Source organism: Phacochoerus africanus, chromosome 11 (genome assembly GCF_016906955.1).
Source record: "Phacochoerus africanus isolate WHEZ1 chromosome 11, ROS_Pafr_v1, whole genome shotgun sequence".
In the NCBI taxonomy this organism is placed as follows: Eukaryota; Metazoa; Chordata; class Mammalia; order Artiodactyla; family Suidae; genus Phacochoerus; species Phacochoerus africanus.
The window spans coordinates 57107064-57126397 of NC_062554.1; the positions used below are offsets into that span (position 1 = coordinate 57107064).

Sequence of the window (19334 nt, forward strand, 5' to 3'; positions counted from 1 at the left end):
CCTGTTCCAGGCCCTGCTCCTCAGCGCTTGGACCACACTGCACTCCTCTCTGCATCCCAGCACTTGGCACAGGACCGCAGATATTAGCGTTTAACGCATGGCTTGCTGAGCTGGATAGAAGGGAAACTGAAGCAACAAATCCCAACTGTCATAAGTCCCAGGTGGACTAAACCCTGGCTCCCTGTCACTTACCTGCGTCATTGTTGCTGAGGTCTTGGGCTGGTACAGCTGCCTCTGCCTTGAAACCATCCACACATTCCTTGGAGATTTGTTCAGAGTCTTTTCCTGGGGCTTCTGCTGGCTGCATTTCTAGTAACTTTGTCTGTTTTTCAATAAAGGATTCCATCCCAGACATGGAGAGAACCTCTGACTCCTGAAGAAAGAGTCAGTGGCATGTCACACGAAGAATGCAGAAAGCAGGAGGGCTACGGTGGTACACGGGGGTCTCTGTTTCTTCCTACAGAAGTGTTAGGAGTAGAGGGCCCAACTGATTCTGTGCCCACCTGAGGAAAGGGTTTTTTTTAACTTAAACTGCAAGGAAAACAATGCCTTTGTAGTCTTGCTTGCCACAAAAACGTTGGGTTTTCTTCCAGAAGCTGGCTTTCTCATTCTGTCATCCATTTTCCAAAACCCACGACCCTTGAGACACCAACCTGCCAACCCAGAACTAGCAGGAACCCAAACCACTGGGAGAACACACTCCTAGAGGAAAAATCACAGATCTAGATGGTGGCTAAGTCCTTTAGCAAGGCACCTAAGTCCTCCTGATTTTAGACAATGTCTATAATTGTAGGATCAACACTCTAGCTATTAATTCCGAGAATTCTCTATGGACTACTTACCACACTGCCTTCCTGGAGACAATAGAGAATTTTCTCGTGTGCCTCAGCTATGTTCAGTGCTGGAGCAATTTTACTGGATGAGAACCTCAGTCTGGACCTAGTATAGAAACAAAGAGCAGAAAGAGGAGCGAATTCATAGTCTTGATCTATATCCAAAGGGCTGATAAGTATTAATACCTCAAGACAAGAATATCCATACTTATTCTTGGGGGCTTACTGTGGTCAGAGTTGCCAGGAAAGACCTGGCCCTGAAACCTCCCAAACAATATATATTTTGGCAAATTCTTAATACACAGTGCAACTCCTGCACTAGGCTATACCTACAAGTCATTGGTGAAAGGGCTTTCATGAATGCAAAATAAGGACCAGTCTGTCACGACTGTGCTCCCGCAAGCTAGAAGACTGGCCGGCACCGACTACCCACTCATCAAAATTTTGTTGAAGGTTAAAAAGATAAATGGCACAGACAAAAGCTGTCATTCACGCCTTTTTATACATCCACTTATTTCCCTTATGTTCCAAACAAAACTAGGGAAGGAACCATAGGTGTTAACCTTAACAATTCAAGAAACAGTTTCCTTTTTTTTTTTGTCTTTTCTAGGGCCGCTTCCTGTGGCATATGGAGGTTCCCAGGCTAGGGGTCTAATCCGAGCTGTAGACGCTGGCCTACACCAGGGCCACAGCAATGCGGGCTCTGAGTCTCATCTGTGACCCACACCACAGCTCACGGCTACGCCGGATCCTTAACCCACTGAGCAAGGACAGGGATCGAACCCACAACCTCAAGGTTCCTAGTTGGATTTGTTAACCACTGCGCCACGATGGGAACTCCAGAAACAGGGTTCTGAAGCAGGGCAACAGGGTTGTGGTGCAGCGGAAATGAGTCTGACTAGTACCCACGAGGATGTGGGTCTGATCCCCGGCCTTGCTCATCAGGTTAAGGAAGAAGACACGGCTCAAATCCCGAGTTGCTGTGGCTGTGGTGTAGGCCGGCAGCTGTAGCTCCGATTCGACCCCTAGCATGGGGACTTCCATGTGCCATGGGTGCAGCCCTAAAAAGCTTTAAAAAAGAAAGAAAGAAACAGGGTAATTATAAGCACAGGCATCACGGTTACCCTTCAAAATATGGGCCCAGGGGAGGGAAAAAAAAAAAAGCTAAAAACTGTGAGTGTTACTGCCGGTCCATGAAACATGAACACAGAGACAAAGAGAGATAGTCAGACAGACACACACACATACTCTCCCCCTCCCTTCCTCCCCCTACACCCACACCCTCTGTCTCTCTTCATAACGGCCCAGGGACAGCCATGAAGTGTCCAGGGCGGAAATGTGGTGGCCCTCCTTTCCACATGCTGCTTTGAGTGCTGCCAGACAACACTGCGACCCCAGCGCAGGAGAGGCCAGCAGCAATAACCAGTTACTAAAATCGGCCCTGCAGGTGTCCATTCTAGCCCTTTCCTGTTTATTGCCAGTACATGCAACTTCTGAGCCAAGATTTCCAAAAATGACGGCAAACAGAGATAGGTCATAAATAAGGCTTGATTCTTAAAAGGAAAGAAACAGTTCAGTTTTTCAGGGAAATAGAAAAGGAGAATATCCATATCTAGAGTATTCCCTCTAGTTAAAAACCCCTGGCCAGTTTGGGCCCTGGGTTCCCATGGCAAGACCAACATTCAACAAGGATGCCTACCCAGGCGCTCAGGCTTCCTGCAATGCCACACTGGGCACATGGACCTGTAAAAGCTGGTACCTACAACCCATCGCCTCTCTTCTAGGGCCTAAGAGTGGGGATGGGCTTTGGCTGAACATTGGGGGCCACGCTGAGAACTGAGAAGGGTCTCTCACTTGCTAGCCTTCTTGCCTTCTGCCTGGGGCTTGCTTTCTGTCTCGGCCTCGCTCAGCTCCTCGGTGGGGCTCTGGGGCTCGGAGCGAGGAAATGCTGTCTTCAAGGTGTCCACGATAGCGCTCACCACCATCTGCAGGGGTCAGAGACGCAGGGTCAGACAGGAACCACCAAGGAGCAGCTGTCGTGAGGTGCTTTCCTCACCCAGGATGAGCAGATGGCTGGCCTATCCAGCACAACCTCATCTATCAGCACAGTCAGATACCAGCCAAATGACTCAGTGGCGACTCTCTCTCCTTTTCACCAGCAGATGACTCAGTGGCAGCTCTGTCCCCTTTTCTCTAAGGCCAGGAAAATCTTCCTCACTGAAGTAAGACAAACAATGCCGTGGGAAAAGAAGCCGGAACAATGAGATAAAATAAAAATCTGGGAGGTTTCCAGGCTGGGGAGTACTTCCATTTTCAGTGTCTTTCTTCTCGAACAAAAGAATGATTTTTAGTTTCCAAATTAATAAAACTTTCAACAAGATGTGACTAAATGGAAGTAATACAGGTAGGAATATTCAAAGAAAAGAGTGAAGAAGATGATCAAAATAAGAAATATAGTCTAGAAGCCTATAGAATATAAAAAGGCTCAAAGCAATTCACAGAGTAAAAAGGCTGGTTTTTCCAAGGAACTCAAATGATTTCTCTTCTTTACACAGAGACAAACAACAATCACTTAGGTTAAAGAATCTGGAGTTGATATAAACTTCTCTACTCATAACGATGAAATAAAACAATCTTCACTGAAGAGTAATAATTACCTCTGTTTCTCAGAATGGGAAAATGACACAGAGATATTTGCTGAAAAGAAAAATGAACAAACAAATGAAACCCCCAAATAGCAAAGAAACAGAAGGAAACATTTACTCTTCCCTGGGTGCCACCTGCTAATTAACACTGCTGGCTCAGAGCAGCATGCCTGCCTCACCTCACCCTGAGTGTGGCCTCTACAAGGAGCAGTCAGGCCAGCCAAGACAAGGCAGAAATGGTCCAGGAAGACTGCTGTGAGGACCCAGGGACAGCGAGCCAGGGAAGAACACAGAGAACAGCGGGAAGGTGGGCACTGTAGCTAGAAAATGCATCTTGCCCTCTGGGCTCACAGAATTGTAATGAGGATACAGAGGGCCTGTATCTGTCTTATTCACTCTGGTATTGCGAGCGACAAGTACGGGACATGCTTAAAGCATGCATGCGGGAGGTAGATGTTAAAAAACAATCGATGGGAGTTCCCGTCGTGGCGCAGTGGTTAACGAATCCGACTAGGTTGCGGGTTCGGTCCCTGCCCTTGCTCAGTGGGTTAACGATCTGGCGTTGCTGTGAGCTGTGGTGTAGGTTGCAGACGCGGCTCGGATCCCGCGTTGCTGTGGCTCTGGCGTAGGCCGGTGGCTACAGCTCTGATTCAACCCCTAGCCTGGGAACCTCCATATGCCGTGGGAGCGGCCCAAGAAATAGCAACAACAACAACAAAGACAAAAAAAAGACAAAAAAAAAAAACAATCGATGAAGGAGCACATCTGCATGGATGAACACATCTGCATGGAATGCTGGGGGCTTTACCTCACTTAGCTCTTTTCAGTTTGCAGTTTTTTTTCCTCCTAGTGAATGTTTCCTAACTCTCATGAAATTCCACTTTTTCATTTTGTCTCCTGAAGTCTAGATGAAAAGAGGGAGACCCCTCTTCTGCCCAAGAGTCGGTGTTTTCTAACCTTAGAAAACATGTGCCATTTGGGATCAGTGTAAACCTCAGACTTCTGCCCCAGAGATGCTGAAGTCTCCTCCCACCTCAGGTGGTTCTAAGAGGCCCTCCTGAAGAAGGTACGACTCTCTCACACTCGGTCCTCCAGTGGAGAATCCCTATGCCGAGCTAAAGCCATCTCAGTGTCATGTCTTAGGACTCATTTCCTGAGTGACCGACACTGGGAATCACCCTGGCCTCCAGAAGCGACCTTCCTGCTCCTCCATCTGTGGAGATAATACAGATCCACCCCTCTATCCCTCCCCCGGAGGAACAGTCTCAGGACACCCCCAGGAGCCATGTGTGCACTTACTGTGGCAGGAGTACTGTATCCTTGTAGCTGCTCCCTGTCACTTGGCAAGCTGATGATGTAACCAACATGTGGTTACAGAAAACTCCAGTCCATGTCCTATGTACTCCTCCACGCTGCCTCTCCCACCTGCCACCTCCCTTACTTTTCAGACACTTCCCCTGAGAAACTATGGGTGGAGCACAGTGGCCCTGCTCGTACCTTGTCTATCCTGGAGACCACGAATGGCTTCTTGACAAAGGCGATACGAGCATCTGTGTTCAGGGCAAGGAACTCCTGTACCTCCTCGCTGTTAGCGATTTCAGGAATGGCACAGAGTTGCTACAAAAGACACGAGAAGGACTTCAAAGAGACATTCCGGTGCCCAGATCGCGCCCCCTTGGGTTGGGTGTCTGGTAGTTAGAATGAGAGCAGAGAGGGCTGACCTTCAGGAATGATTCCAAGAGGCTCTTGCGGGCTTCCACTCTGTCACTATCCATGTTTCCGAACGGAAGATCCGGAAAGAGCTTTTTAGGACCTTTCACATCTTGAAAACAAAGACACCAAAACCCAATTCATTCACTGGATGTGCACTAAGAGCTATTCCACATGCAATGCATCACATACGTAAAGAAAACAGAACTGCTGAATACACGTCCCCAGGGATTTCTTTTCCTCGCTTGTGAGCTACAGCCAAGAGGCAGCTGAGGCTGGAGAGGCCTCTGGGTCCCAAGGCGGGGGGTGCTCATCCCTTCACAGTCCCTCCCCTGGGGCCTCTCCTTCCCGGGATTTTTTTATTTTGGGAGTTCCAGATATATTACAGAGATATGATACACACAACCTACTTTCATTATCCATGATGATATTAAGGTATAAGAGGCCATACACTCAGTGGTTATGAACAGGGGCCCTGAAATCCGATTGCCCAGGTTTCAATTTTGGCTCCAATCCTTGCTATAGTAACAACCTGAAGCAAGTTGCTTCATCTTTCTTTGCTTCTTGTCTGTAAAAATGGGGATGATAGTATCTACTTTGTCCTGAGAGAACTAAACGAGTTAATATGTGTAAATGGCTTATACAAGAACTGGGCATACATTTTCCAGTTCGGTCAATATCAGCTACCGTTACTCAGAAAGAAAATATATAACTGAAATCCACTGTCTATGCCTCAACTTATTAAAATGTTTATTTGGGTAATCATTGGTATTTAAAAAAACAAAACAAAGTAGCTCCTTACTTATTTTTTGAGTTAAATTACATATTTTCTTATTGTTCCTGTGCCTTACAAGGGTCAGGCAGCACGCAAAAAAAAAAAAAAAAAAAAAGCCTGCTTGTTAAAGGAAAGGTGGCAAGAATTTCTGGTTAATATTTTACTATTTAAGAGCAATCAATCTACGAATCTGAAAAAGTTAATTTAAATCCTTACACTACCTCACAGGCACAGGTGGAAACATGAATGTTTCTTAAGCATAAACTAGAGGGGGCCCCAGAACAAAGCCTTCAGGGGCAAAGAAGTATCTCAGAAAGAATGCCATCAGCGCTGTCCAGAGCTAAAACCCCAAACACGCAGAAGCAAACTGGGAAAGCACAGGGCTCTGGATGCTGCCTTCTCCCCCTTCCCCCCTTCCCCAAACCAACAGGCTTCCAGCCTCTCACATCGGGGTGGCTAGATATGGAAAGCGAGCAGGCACTCTGGGGCTGGGGAAACTCCTGACTTTTGAGGAGCTTTCGTAGGTCGGATTTTTCCTCCAGACGGGTCTGCAGATTCAGGAACTCGCGGTAGCGGCGGTTCACGGTGTGGTAGGCCAACTGCTGAAGGCCGCTGCTGCTCTCGCCTTCAAGGGCCGTCTCATACTGTTGAGTGAACAAACGTGTTTACGGATCAGCTTGCTGGCCACACAGTAAGAGCAGAGTCGGGGTAAAGGGAGCAAGATGTTCTTACTCTGTTCCTGAACCGATCAGAGGTGACAGCCGCTCCAAGCTGTACTGAGGAACTCCAACTCCAAGGGGGCTGAATTATGGCGTGAGATGCATTTCCCAACAGAGTGGCCCAGGAAGCGGGAAATGAACTGTACTGCTCCCCACTCCTCCTTCCACCCCAAAGCGCTCCCTGCAAACACTCTCTTTACTTAACGACTATTACTTCAAATCCCAAAGACAGAGGATAAAACTGAGGGTACACCACTGATAAAAATGATACCACCTCTTTTACCCCAAATTATGGGGCTGGGTGTTATAAGGGGATAACCGTTGTGCCATGACACTTAACCAATGATTATTTATCTTAGTTGGAAGAAGCATAAATAATCCCAAACAGCTGATGAACTGAAATCATTTGTTTGCTTGGAAATGTGTTAAAGGAACATGTGTTTTTGTTTGGCTTTGGGCAGATTCATTACTGCTCTTGGGGCTACACTGAACTTTTGTTCCTAAGTACAGATCATCTGTATGATGAGAAGTCATGTGAAGACTGGAGATGTTTTAAGGGGTCAGTGTTTGCTGTCTTCATATGCTTGGAGGGCCAGTATGTGGGAAAGACAACTGGTTCCCATATGTTTCCCAGAGCAAATACCCTAAATAGCACAAAAGCTGCAACTTCAGACCTCCAGGGGAAGGCTTTTTGACAGAGCAGTGAAAATATAATTGATATTGTGGAAGAACAACACGTGTGCTTGTTCTCATTAGGAGTAGGTTTGGTTAAGGTATCACCATGTGGGCAGGTGATGGAGCAAAGAAGCTCTTATTGGTGGGACTTGAGCTGCTGTTTAATTTGTTCTAGAGGCAGAGAGGAAGGTGTTCATCATGAGCTGAAATGAGCAAAGTAGTCCCTCAGCCCAGCACTGAGAAGGAACGGCCCAGATAAGAGGTGCAGGTGGAATTCAGGTTAGGACTCTCAAACGTGGAGCCCCTAGGAGCTAGGGTACTGTCTATGGAATATTTAGCTCCTGGAGGGACACGATTTGATACTATACACTCCCAAATTTGGCTGCGCCTCAAAATCACTTGGGCTGCAGAATTTGCTATCAGAATACGGACTCTGATAGGCTCTGATGGACTGGGAATGAGAATTTCCAAGAATGGGTCCCAGGATTCTGTATTTTTAAAAAAGACAACTGTCCAGGAGACTTGCAGCCAGCCTATCCTAAAACCAGTTTTAAGGAGCTGCTGTCCTACCAAACCAGCCACCTGATGATACATGGACCCCCTTCATATCATCTCTGCCAAGTAGCTCCTACCACTGGGCTTAAACACCTCCAGAAATGGGGCACTTGCTACCTTTTGAAGTATATGTAGATAAATGACCTTCCTTCCTAAAACAAAGTATGAAAGATACCAGTACTGAAAAACAGAAAGAAATTAGCAGGGAAGAAATCTGGGAAGACTCTCTGGACAGGATGACTGAATCCATTGGGAACCAGTGAGAAACATGGCCCTCAGTATCCTGATGGCCCTGGGATTCTAGGATTGCTTGGGAGGATATCAGATAGACACCTACTCTCTTACAAGGGAGCTGACCGTTCACACACAGCCACTTGTTCAATTAACCACGGCAAACTAAGTAAAAGCAGCCTCTCTCCCTTAACACACGAGCTTCACTGACAGCCCTCCAAACCCATGCCCAGACCAGAGTGGGTGATGACAGTTCGAACCCTGTTACCTTCACCGTGTAGAGCGTGTATGGGTGGAATCCGGTGCCACTGTGCTCTCGAGCAGTAATGGTGCCGGTGATACGAAGGTTCTGGATGACAACAGGGCCATCTGGACTACTCAGGGGCTCAAAGCTGAAGGTGGCCGAGCTGAGGGGACCAGGTGGAGAGGAGGAAAGCAGAACCTGAGGCAGACTAGGATCGAGGGTGCTCACATCATTGGTGAGTTCTTTCTCTAAGCACGGAGGTCGTGGTGGGCATGTCCTTTCTGGACTGGCCAGCAAAGCTGCAAGAGAGGTGACATCTCCTTGTTCTACCTCTTTGTCTGCTGTGTCAATGTGGATCTCTGGGCAGGTATTGAGCATGGAGACAAGCAGGCCCGAATCCGTTTCTGTTCCTGGGCCCTCTTCAGCTTCTGCTTCTTCGACTCCTTCGGATCCCTCAGCATCCTTAGCCTCTAGGGAGTGGGAACCTCCTAGGACACACAAGACATTCTGGATCTTGTCAGAGAGGAAGTTGCCTGGGGTCATGAGCATGATGGTTTCTTTGCCCAGTTCAGACAGTGGAGACTCCAGCTCTGCGTCTTCAGACAGGAACAGAGGGCCTGGAATACCTGGTTGTAGGAAATGAGAAGGGTTGTTTCCTACTCTTCTTTCTTCTAGCACTACCCCCAGGTCTCCCTCTAGTGCTTCACGGCCTTCTTCAACTTCTGGGGACAGGTGTGATGGTCCATCTGGCTCACTGCAGTTCAGGAGCACTGGGACTGCTGCTGGAGAAGGGGCTCTCACTTTTGGTAGACTCTGCACCTCAACAATCAGGGGCAGAGATGTGGGCACTGAGGGCTGTTCCAGGGTACTGGCTTGGCAGAGGGGTTTCATTGCTCCAGCTGGATTATTTCTGGCCTTGGAAAAGATGCCCACGAGTACAAGGTGAATCCAGTCAGGATCTGAGAGCTTGCTGATCAGTGGTAAGATCACATTGCAAGTGATGAGTTCCACCACTACATGGCGGCCAGTCCGGGTCTCCAAGTGGGGCTTTGGCACTAACCCTTTAAGCAACAGGTCCACAATTTCACGTGTATAGGTGACTTCAGTACTGGGGCTCTGGACTGCAGGATGTGGGGCAGTGGTCCGGCAATAGGCCTCCCAGAGCTGGGAGGGCTCAACTGTGCCACTCTGCTTCCCTGCAGTGGCCTCCTTTGCCTGAATATAGCTCTGCAGGTGGCAACCGCAAAGCGTCAGAACCCTCTGGGCGAGAGCATGGCGGTCCACCACGGCCATCCGCCTCCGCAGCTCCTGCACGAAACCCCTCATGGCTGCCTCCATCTCCTCCTCAAAGGCCGGCTCCTGGCTCACTGTGCGGTACCAGGACGACACAAAATCCCGCATGATCAGGCGGATGGTGCGGTCGATCTCCTGCTCCAGCTGCCTCTCGGCCTCGGGGTTTGGGGGGCAGATGGCCAACGGGATAAAGCGTTCCAGGTGCAGCCGACTTGAAGCCCCCACGATGGCGTCGGAGCCCAGCCATCCTCCCAGCACCAAAAGCAACGCAGACAGAAGGCACAAAAGCCACACGTTGACCAGGAGGTGGATGACCAGGAGCCAGCCTAGCACGGCCCCCACGGCCAACAGCTTACGGCTACTAAACAGGTGACCGAGGCTGCAGCTGGGTTCGGCAGGGGGCTCCTGAGAGAGAGCTGCGGCCTCTGCCTCCATGGCGCACCGGAGGGGGCTCCCCGGACGACCACCCTCCTTCTCCTCTTCGGAGTCGGGGGCCCGGCGCCGTCTGCGGTGCGGGCGCAAGATTCAGGCACTGGCCAGGCTCCAGCCGGGCTGCCGGCCCAGACGTTCTACAGGCAGCGCCCGGTGATTGCGGCGGCTCGACAGCTCGGCCCAGCTGCAGCCCCCTCCGACCGGGGCGCTGCACAGGAGAAAAAGACTGTGGACTTCATGGTGCCCGATCCGTGAGCGGCGCGCGGCCACAGAGGGGGGCAGGGTCGTCGGCCCACTGAGCACTTACCAACGCCGAGGACCGGTGCGCCAAGGGATGGCTCGCGCACCGTCCGGCTGAGCCCCGGCCGCCGTGAACGCAGAGCCGTCTCCTCGGTGGGCTCCAGCTGCCTGGTTCCCCGCAGTCCGCAGCCCAGCTCCTTTCTGGGCTGCCGGCCGGCGGGGCGCCGGCGACCACTTCCGGGTCGATGTCGGCAGGAGCGAGGCCTGTTGGGAGAGCGCTGCGCGCCCCGCGGCCCGGCGCCCTCTGGCGGCGAGGAGCCGCCGTGACTGCAGAGCGCAGACGGGTCTCTGCCCCTGAGAGCGCGCAGAGCGCGAGCCCACCGCGCGTGCGCCCCAGTTCCCAGCGCGGAGCAGACCTGAGAGCGGGCTTGCAGGTAACGACCCTCTGAAACTCGGACTTCCAGCTCCAGTGATTAAACGACATCTGTAAACACCTTCTACCATTTAGGCAAACTCAGTAGTCCAGTTTATTTTAATTTCATGTAGGCATTTTTTTTCGCGGGCCTAATACATTTTAACGTTCATCCCCCACCCCCAACTCCCTCCCCTCTCCCATCCCCAGGTACTCAGCTCACCGAACTCGTGCTCAGGAATTGCGAAATACAAGGCGGGAAACATTAATACAGAGATAGATTTATTCCTGAAATTTCATAATACTGTATAACAAAGTCATATTTGTGATTTGGGGTTATTTGCTCGTGGCATTCCGGGGGCAATCAAATCTTTTGAATATCTGCTGTATTCAATCACTGGGGTAGGTAATCTGGAGGAATAGAAGCGGTCCTTGTCGTCAAGGACCTTGCCAGTAATTGGGGAGATGAGTTCTTGGATCATGAGTGACTATTTAATAATGCAAGTCAGTATGGGATATGGTAAAATGCAGATTATTATACATATCAGGGGAAGGAAGGGTCACTGAGGGTTGAGACAGTTAAGGGGGACCTCATAGAGAAGGTCTTTCTGCTGTGTCTTCAAGAAGGAATGTTTCTATTCCCTTCCATCTCCTCTTCCCTTCTGCTCCCCAAACACCCCGGAAAAGACAGCAGAGGTAGAGATGTATGTCCAGACAACCTTCTAATAGAATTGCTTGGGGATGTGTTTTATGTGTGGTTGTTTTTGGTTTTAGTAAATTTGCCTTCAGTGGTCTGCATAGAATTACCTATGGGAAAATTAAGTATCTGACAGCAGCACTGAGTGTGTATGAGAGCGTTTGCGCCAGTTTCCTGTGAAGCCAGCTTCCTTCTCCATCTTGGTCCCTAGGAGCTCTGTGTGCACATGGCTGTCCTTTTTATTTTGGCCCAGGACGGATATCATTTGTACAGAGCTGCTCGTGGCTGCCCATCATCAGTGATCCATATGTTGGTCATGGCCTTTCATCACCACAGCATCAGTCCCCAGGTATTTACAGGAATCTTCAAACTCCAGCCAAAAATCATGCCAACAGGAAACATATTGTGGCATCTCTCCTTTTCTGCTGTCGGTACAGATTTTTTTTTCCTTTATTTTTTAATTTTTAAAATTTTTTGGTCTTTTTAGGGCTGCACCCATGGCATATGGAGAGGTTCCCAGGCTAGGCGTCGAATCAGACCTGTAGCTGCCTGCCTATACCACAGCCACAGCAATGCCAGATCTGAGCCACATCTGCAACCTATACCACAGCTCACCGCAACACCAGATCCTTAACCCACTGAATGAGGCCAGGGATAAAACCTGCGTCCTCATGGATGCTAGTCAGATCCGTTTCCACTGAGCCACGACAGGAACTCCCAGATTTCTTTGGAATGCAGAGGGACCCATCGTTTAGATGTGTGGCTTTGTTCATGATGAACTGAGTTTCATGGTTTAGCTCATGAAGCAAAAGTTTGATTTAGGATCCAAGTGTCCACAGAGCGAACTGGGCATGTCCCTAGGATCCTAGAACGCTGGCCACTTGCTGTGGCTCTGCTTCCCACAGAAAAGGAGCATAAGTGGGTGCTGCCATCCTTGTCCTCCCAGACCATCCCTTGTGCTCAGGGACAGTTAGAAGATCACAGGATGCTCTGGGGAAACATCCCCACCATGTAACTGAGAACTGAGATGAGACGTGGGTGATGGAGGCCCCAAGCATGATTCTGAAGACTTGCTGTGACAGTTCAGAGAAAAAGTTTACTCTGCAGCATAATCTGGATTGTTCAGGGCAGTAAGAACCTGACCTTGGAAGTGGGCTAGGTGCCACCTGCCCAGATGGTCTGGAGTGAGGAGGTAGCCAGCAGTGCCTTCCAGATTCTGAAGTGGATGTGAGGAGGCGGGGCTCTCGGATGAACACGCCAGTGCACTTGTCATTTTGACTGGCATGAGCTGCTGCCTGGGGCCTGGGGCGAGCCTTAGTCTCCACACCCGGCGGTGGGTGGGTGGGTGGGGGTGTGTGTGTGTGTGGTGTGTGTGTGTGTGTGTGTGTGTGGTGGGTGTGGTGAGGGGGTGCACTGGCTGCCAGGCCGCATCACTCATCACCTCCGATATCCTTCTTTCTTTCCTTCTGATCATTTCTTGAAACATTCTAGGCATCTTGCCAGAGTGCTGGGGATAACAGGACGCATAGATGCTGTAATTCTCCTCAGGGGACCCAGTCTAGTTACAGGAGAGAGACATTGTTGTGTCCTGGTTTGATATGATTTCAGATCCGCTTGACTTAAGTGGATTTCATCCACTTCTTTATGACAAAGACCAAAAAAAATTTGTGTTTAGAGGCAACGTTGCTCTGGTGAAACTGAAGCAGACCACATCACGCTGACATCGTCTTATCTGTTGTCTTGAGGAGCGCTTAGCAGCTTAGCTGCCGAGGGGCCCATGGGGGCTCATTGATAAGAATACGTTGGGAGCCTCCATGGCTAGAGGATAGTTAAGTTCTAAATACTGAGGGGTTTGTGAGGAGTGTCTGGGAGTTTCCATCCAGGAAGAAGCCATTCTCTGCCAGTTGAGCTCTCTGAAGATCTCAGGGCACTTGTCCTGCTGTGGCCAGGCTGCTCAGGGCTGGCAGTGGTGGCAGAGGGCACGGTCTCAGGAGACAGGGCCCGTGTGTCCCTGCCGCAGAGATGAGCTGGTCTGGGCTGTGGTGCCAGCCAAGGGGGAAGGTCCCTGCCTCCCCTGCCCCCTGACACCCCCACCCTCATTCCCTAGCTCTGGCGACAGGGGGCTCTTGTTCTGAGCTGGCAGCTGGAAGTCAGCTCGCAGTGGTTCTCCCATATACCGGCCTGGCCCGTATAAAGGCACCGCTCGAGCTGCACTTGGACTTTCTTTCTTTCGTCTCCCCTTGCCTGGAATAATTGTGTCATTAATCTCTCTCTCTCTCTTTTTTGTTTCTTTTCGCTTTTTTGGCTGCCCCATGGCATATGGAATTCCCAGGCCAGGATCAGATCCAAGCCACAGTTGTGACCTAAGCTGCAGCTGCATCGATGCTGGATCCTTATCCCACTGAGTGAGGCCAGGGATCGAATCTGCATCTTCCTGGATACTAGTCTGGTTTGTTTCCGCTGAGCTGCAATGGCAACTCCCGGTGTATGTTATTTCTTAACGGGCTTACTAAGAGACATTACCCTGTGTGCTGTTCACTTGTCAGATTCCCACTGTGAATCTGTGCTCAATACACTGTTAGCAAAGACGATCTCAGTCTCTGGGCTTCATTTGCCCCTGAAACAGAACAGACACATAATTGGATAAATATAAGTAAACGTGATCACATGGGGTGTGATGGTTGCAGGAGAAATATAGGGACATGAGAACTCAGAGGAATGGGGCCACCTGGGACATTGAGTGGTGCTGATAAAGTCTTCATGGAAGGTTTACTCTTGAGTTGGAAAAAGAAAAAGTAATTTTAGGTGAATGGGGGGGTACAGAGAGCAAAGAGGATGGGGGGTTTTTTAGGCAGAGGAGCAGTGAGAAACAGGGCCGGGGGGGTGTAGCAGGAGGACATGATGTAGGCAGCTTGTTTCACACCTTGATTTTTGTCTCAAAAAGAAGAGTCAAGGTAACTCAGGGAAAAGAAGGGTTGTGATGGGACAGGTGATGTGAGAAGAGCTAATGGTTTGGAATTGTTGCAACGAGAAACAGAAGGAGTAAGAAGCTCAATGAGGAAGACGGAGGATGGAGGATGGAGTTAAATATCATGACTTTGTAGTGGTGCCAAGATGTATCCTTGAGTGTTTCCTCCCCAGGTGTTTAGCGCCCTCCATGTAGGGGAGAAGGAGGCAGCAGGCCAGTCTGCTGTAACATCTGAGGTGTCTGGGGAGATGAAGGGACAGAATAATTGGTCAGGACCTTGACATCCTGAGAAGAGAGCTGTGAAATCTAAAATCCTGGTGTCCAGGTGTCCAAGGTTTATTTGATGATGTAATGAGAAAGTAGAGAGTGGAAATACCAAAATGGGAGGAAGATGTTTTGTGTAAGCTGGAAAAGGAGTCATCTGAAAGAAGCCGTTGCAGGATGTTGCTGACTCAGCTCCACACGGTGCCTTAGATGTGGTGTTGAAAACCAAATAGCCACCAAGAGGCAGCAGAGAGCATGACAGCTTAAGGAGAAACCGCATCTTATTTATTCATTCACTCTCCATTCATATATCCATCCATCCATCCAACAGGCATTACACTAGACACTGAGAATTCAAAGATGGATTTTATATGGTTGCTTTTCTTAAAGGATTCACAAGCTAGTGACAGGCCCTGACACCATGTGAAAAGTTCTATAAAGGAAAGATGTCCAAATATAGGAATGCAGAAAATTAGGGCAAGTTCCATGGAAGAGGTGACATTTGAGTGGCCCTGAAGGATGGCTGAATTCCCCATGAAGACAAGAAGAACAGGTCATTTTAGGAATAAGGAAAACCAGGAATCCTGAGTAAGCTCCTCTAATGGTTTGCTAGGACTGTTATAACAAAATACCATAGACTGCATGGCTTCAACAGTAGCAATTTTTTTTTCTCACTTTTCTGGAGGATGGAAGTCCAAGGTTAGGGTGTTGACTGGGTTGGTTTCCACGGGGGCCCCTCTGCGGGTCTTGGAGAGGGCAGTCTCGCTGTGTACTCACACAGCCTTTCCTTTGTGGTACCTCCCTGGTGTCTCTTGTTCTTCCTTTAAGGACACTGGTCCTATAGGATTAGGAACCACCTGTTTAACCTCATTTAACCTTAGTCAGCCTTTCAAAGGCCTTGTGAGTCAGGGTTCTCCAAGGAAACAGAACACACACACACACACACACACACACACACACACACACACACACACACGTAGTTGTAGATGCACATGTATTATGAGGAATTGCCAGTGAGGCTGTGACATTCTGGGATCTGCCGGATGCCCAGGAGAGCTGGTGGTATAATTTAGTCTGAGTCCCAGGGAAGCCAATAGTGTAAATCCCAGTCCAAGAGCTGGAGAAGATGAGATGAGATGTTCCAGCCTAATCAGTGAGGCAGGAGGAAAGGGGTAGATGGCTCCAGCCTTCCTCTGCCTCTTGTTCTGCTCAGACCCTCAATGGGTTGAACGAGGCCCACCCACCTTTGGGAGGGCCGTCTGCTTTCCTGAGTCCACTGCCTCAGATGTTCATCTCTTGCAGAAACACTGTATGGACACGCCCAGAAATCATGTTTAATCTGAGCATCCTGTGGCCAGTCAAGTTAACGTTAAATTAACCATCCCAAGGCCCTATTTCTTAAATACAGTCACGTTCTAAGGTATACTGGTGGTGGTTAGGACTTCAACATGTGAAATGGGGTGGGGAGGCACAGTTCAGTGCATCACAGGTCCTTTCTGCCTGTGGATTCTCTGAGTGGTCACATTCTTTTTTTTTTTTTTTTTGTCTTTTTAGGGCCACACCCATGGCATATGGAAATTCCCAGGCTAGGGGTCAAATTTGTAGCTAGCTGCAGCTGCCAGCCTCCACCACAGCCACAGCAACATGGGATCCGAGCCGCATCTTTGACCTACACCACAGCTCACGGCAACGCCAGATTCTTAACCCACTGAGCAAGGCCAGGGCTCAAACCTGTGTCCTCATGGGTGCTAGTCAGATTCGTTTCCCCTGAGCCATGACGGGAACTCCCTGATTGGTCACATTCCGATGATCAAGATACTGAAAAAGACAATAATTTTAATAGTTTTCAAGATTTGGTTCCATGGTATATAAAAATGGAAGTCTCAATGACCTTCAAGTTAAAGGGTTTTAGGCTTAAATTCCGTGTTTGTTTGTACCAAATACTAAGTGCTCTAACAGACTCCCACCCCAAACCCCATGGCAGAACAACTAGGTCTGAATAGAAAACACTTTTGATGAATTGGGCTTATACAAGGATCAGATGTAGGTGATGGTTTCCGGGTACACTGTCTTGGCCCATTCCATTAGATTCTGTAGTCATTAGCTACTACATTAACGGTTATTTAAAAGAGAAAATCCAGGGTATCTCAGCAGATGCAGAAAAAGCATTTAGTAATATTCAATACTCCTTCATGACTTTAAAATAAAAGCAGGAAGTTCCCTTCATGACTCAGTGGTTAACAAACCCAACTAGGATCCATGAGGATGTGGGTTCAAGCCCTGGCCTTGCTTAGTAGGTTAGGGATCCAGGGTTGCCCTGAGCTGTGGTATGGGTCGCAGATGCGGCTCAGATCCCACAAGGCTGTGGCTATGGCATAGGCCAGCAGCTGAAGCTCTGATTTGACCCCTAGCCTGGGAATATCCATATGCTGCAGGTGCAGCCCTCAAAAGCAAAAAAATAAAAAAAAATTTTTAAAAATTAAAAATAAAATAAAATAAAATAAAAGCAAAACAAAGGAACCTCATGAACAAACTATGATAGGAAGGCATTCCCCCTTCTTACAATATTATTCTGAATGGGAAACACACAGGCATGTGCCCCATGCAATTATTTTATTTATATTTAAACATTTTAACAGCTCTATGGAGGTATAATTGGAATAAAATAAATTGTGCATAAAGATGCACAAGTTGATACATTTTGACATATGTACGCATGCCTGAAACCACCACCACAGTAGTGATAACTAATATGTCTATTGTCTTCACAAGTTTCCTCGTGACATCTCAACATTGCCCTACCCCCGCCCCCACAAGGTCACTACTGATTTGCTTTTTTTGGGCATACCTGTGGCATGCAGAAGTTCCAGGGCTAGGGATCCAACCCATGCCACTGCAGTGACCCTAGCCATAGCAGTGACAATACTGGATCCTTAACCTGCTGAGCCACCAGGGAATCCCAACTGACAGGCTTTCACTTTAAATTAGTTTGAATTTTCCAGACCTTATGTAAATTAAATCATTCACAGTGGATTTTTGTGTCTGGCTTCACTTACTCAGTGTGGTTATTTTGAAGTTCATCCATATTGTTATGTGGATCAATTGCTTATTTTATTTTTTTTTTTTTGGTCTTTTTAGGGCCGCACCCACGGCATATGGAGGTTCCTAGGCTAGGGGTCTAATTGGAGCTATTGCTTACGGCCTATGCCAGAGCTACAGCAATGCCAGATCCAAGCTGCGTCTGCGACCTATACCACAGCTCATGGCAACGCCTGATCCTTAACCCACTGAGCAAGGCCAGGGATCGAACCCGCAACCTCATGGCTCCTAGTTGGATTCGTTTCCGCTGTGCCACAACAGGAACTAAGTAGTGTATGCCATCGTGTGACTATATAACAGTGTGTTTATTCATTCAGCTATTGGTAGACCTAGGATTGTTTGAAGTCTGTGACTGTTACAGATAAACCTTGTGGAACTTTGGTGTACAAGTCTTTGTATGGAAGTATCCTTTCATTCCTCTTGGAAAAATGCCTACAGGGGCTGCCAAAGGCTCTGAAGAGCAACCCTTTTGGCCACTGATTTGAAGCACCATGATCTGCTGGGTCATGTATAGGATGTACATCAGCCTGCACCTGTTGTAGAACCTTCTTTCGTTCTAGGCCCTCCCCTCAAAATTAGCATCTTTTCATGTCACTCGGAAATGGGCCAGAGTAATCACCCACACGAGGAGTATGTTGCCTCTGAAATGCAAAGTGGGCCACCAGGCATTGTGCCTAGGATATACAGGGATATCTCGGCACATGCCGCACCATGGGACTTCTAGAAATTTCCCAGAGGTGGGAGGCATCTGAATTTTTGTTGCATTTGTTCCCCACCCTCTGACGTCTTACCAATAAGTCTAGAGTAGTTGCCAGTTCTAGCCCACTAGCTCATCTCTGTCTTTGATGTCATCAATGAACTGGAATGGTGTGATGCTCTGTGGAAGGGAAAAGCCGTCAGGTGTCCGAGGACTAACTTATAGGCTGGGGCATGGATGTACTCCTAAATTAGGACAGTGAAGGCATATTGCAGCTGAAAGGAGGTTGCTTCTCTGCTTCCAGTGGTCTTTACTAATAGGCACCTAGAAAAAAACCTTTCCCAAATGAACAGCTGCATAACAGGTAGGAGGGCTGTGTTAATATGTTCAAGCAATGAAATGACATCTGGAACAGCAGATGCAATTGGAGTCCCCACCTGATTAGGTTTATGATAATCCACTGCCGGTCTCCAAGATCCATCTGTTTTCCACACAGGCTATATCAGGTGTTGAATGGGGTGGTGGTGGGAATCACCACCCCTGCCTCCTTCAAGTCCTGGATGGTGGCACCAGTCTCTGATCCCGCCAGGATCGTGGCATTGCTTTTGATTTCTGTTTTCCTAGAAAGAGGCAGTTTTAATGGCTTCCGCCTGGCTTTTCTATGATCGCCCTCACTCTACAGGCTAGAAATCGATGTGGAGTTTCCACCAGTTGCAAATGTCTGCTCCAATATTGTGTTCTGGAACTGGGGAAATAAGCCCAGAATGGGTTCATGGACCCTCTGGACCCACTGTGAGATGGCCTTGAACTAAAACCCCATTGATCATCTCACCTCCCCAAGCCCC

General features: G+C 48.7%; 1 protein-coding gene across 10 annotated transcripts in view; it reads right to left on the reverse strand.

Annotated features, from left to right (window-relative positions):
• SNX19 (sorting nexin 19) overlaps positions 1–10596 on the reverse strand; it is a 43062-nt gene extending 32466 nt beyond the window's left edge. For 7 of the 10 annotated variants that reach the window (XR_007131025.1, XR_007131024.1, XR_007131022.1 and 4 more), the window contains exons 1-7: positions 8412–10557; positions 6469–6607; positions 5200–5300; positions 4976–5095; positions 2688–2818; positions 843–939; positions 193–373 (exon numbers count right to left, since the gene is read on the reverse strand). Coding sequence is in view for 7 of the 10 variants with exons in the window: in XM_047754292.1 (XP_047610248.1) it covers positions 193–373; positions 843–939; positions 2688–2818; positions 4976–5095; positions 5200–5300; positions 6469–6607; positions 8412–10115 (2473 nt within the window). In the remaining 3 variants the exon portion in view is untranslated. The other 3 variants (XM_047754296.1, XM_047754295.1, XM_047754294.1) reach the window with 3 other exon arrangements.
• Between the last annotated feature and the right edge of the window lie 8738 nt (positions 10597–19334).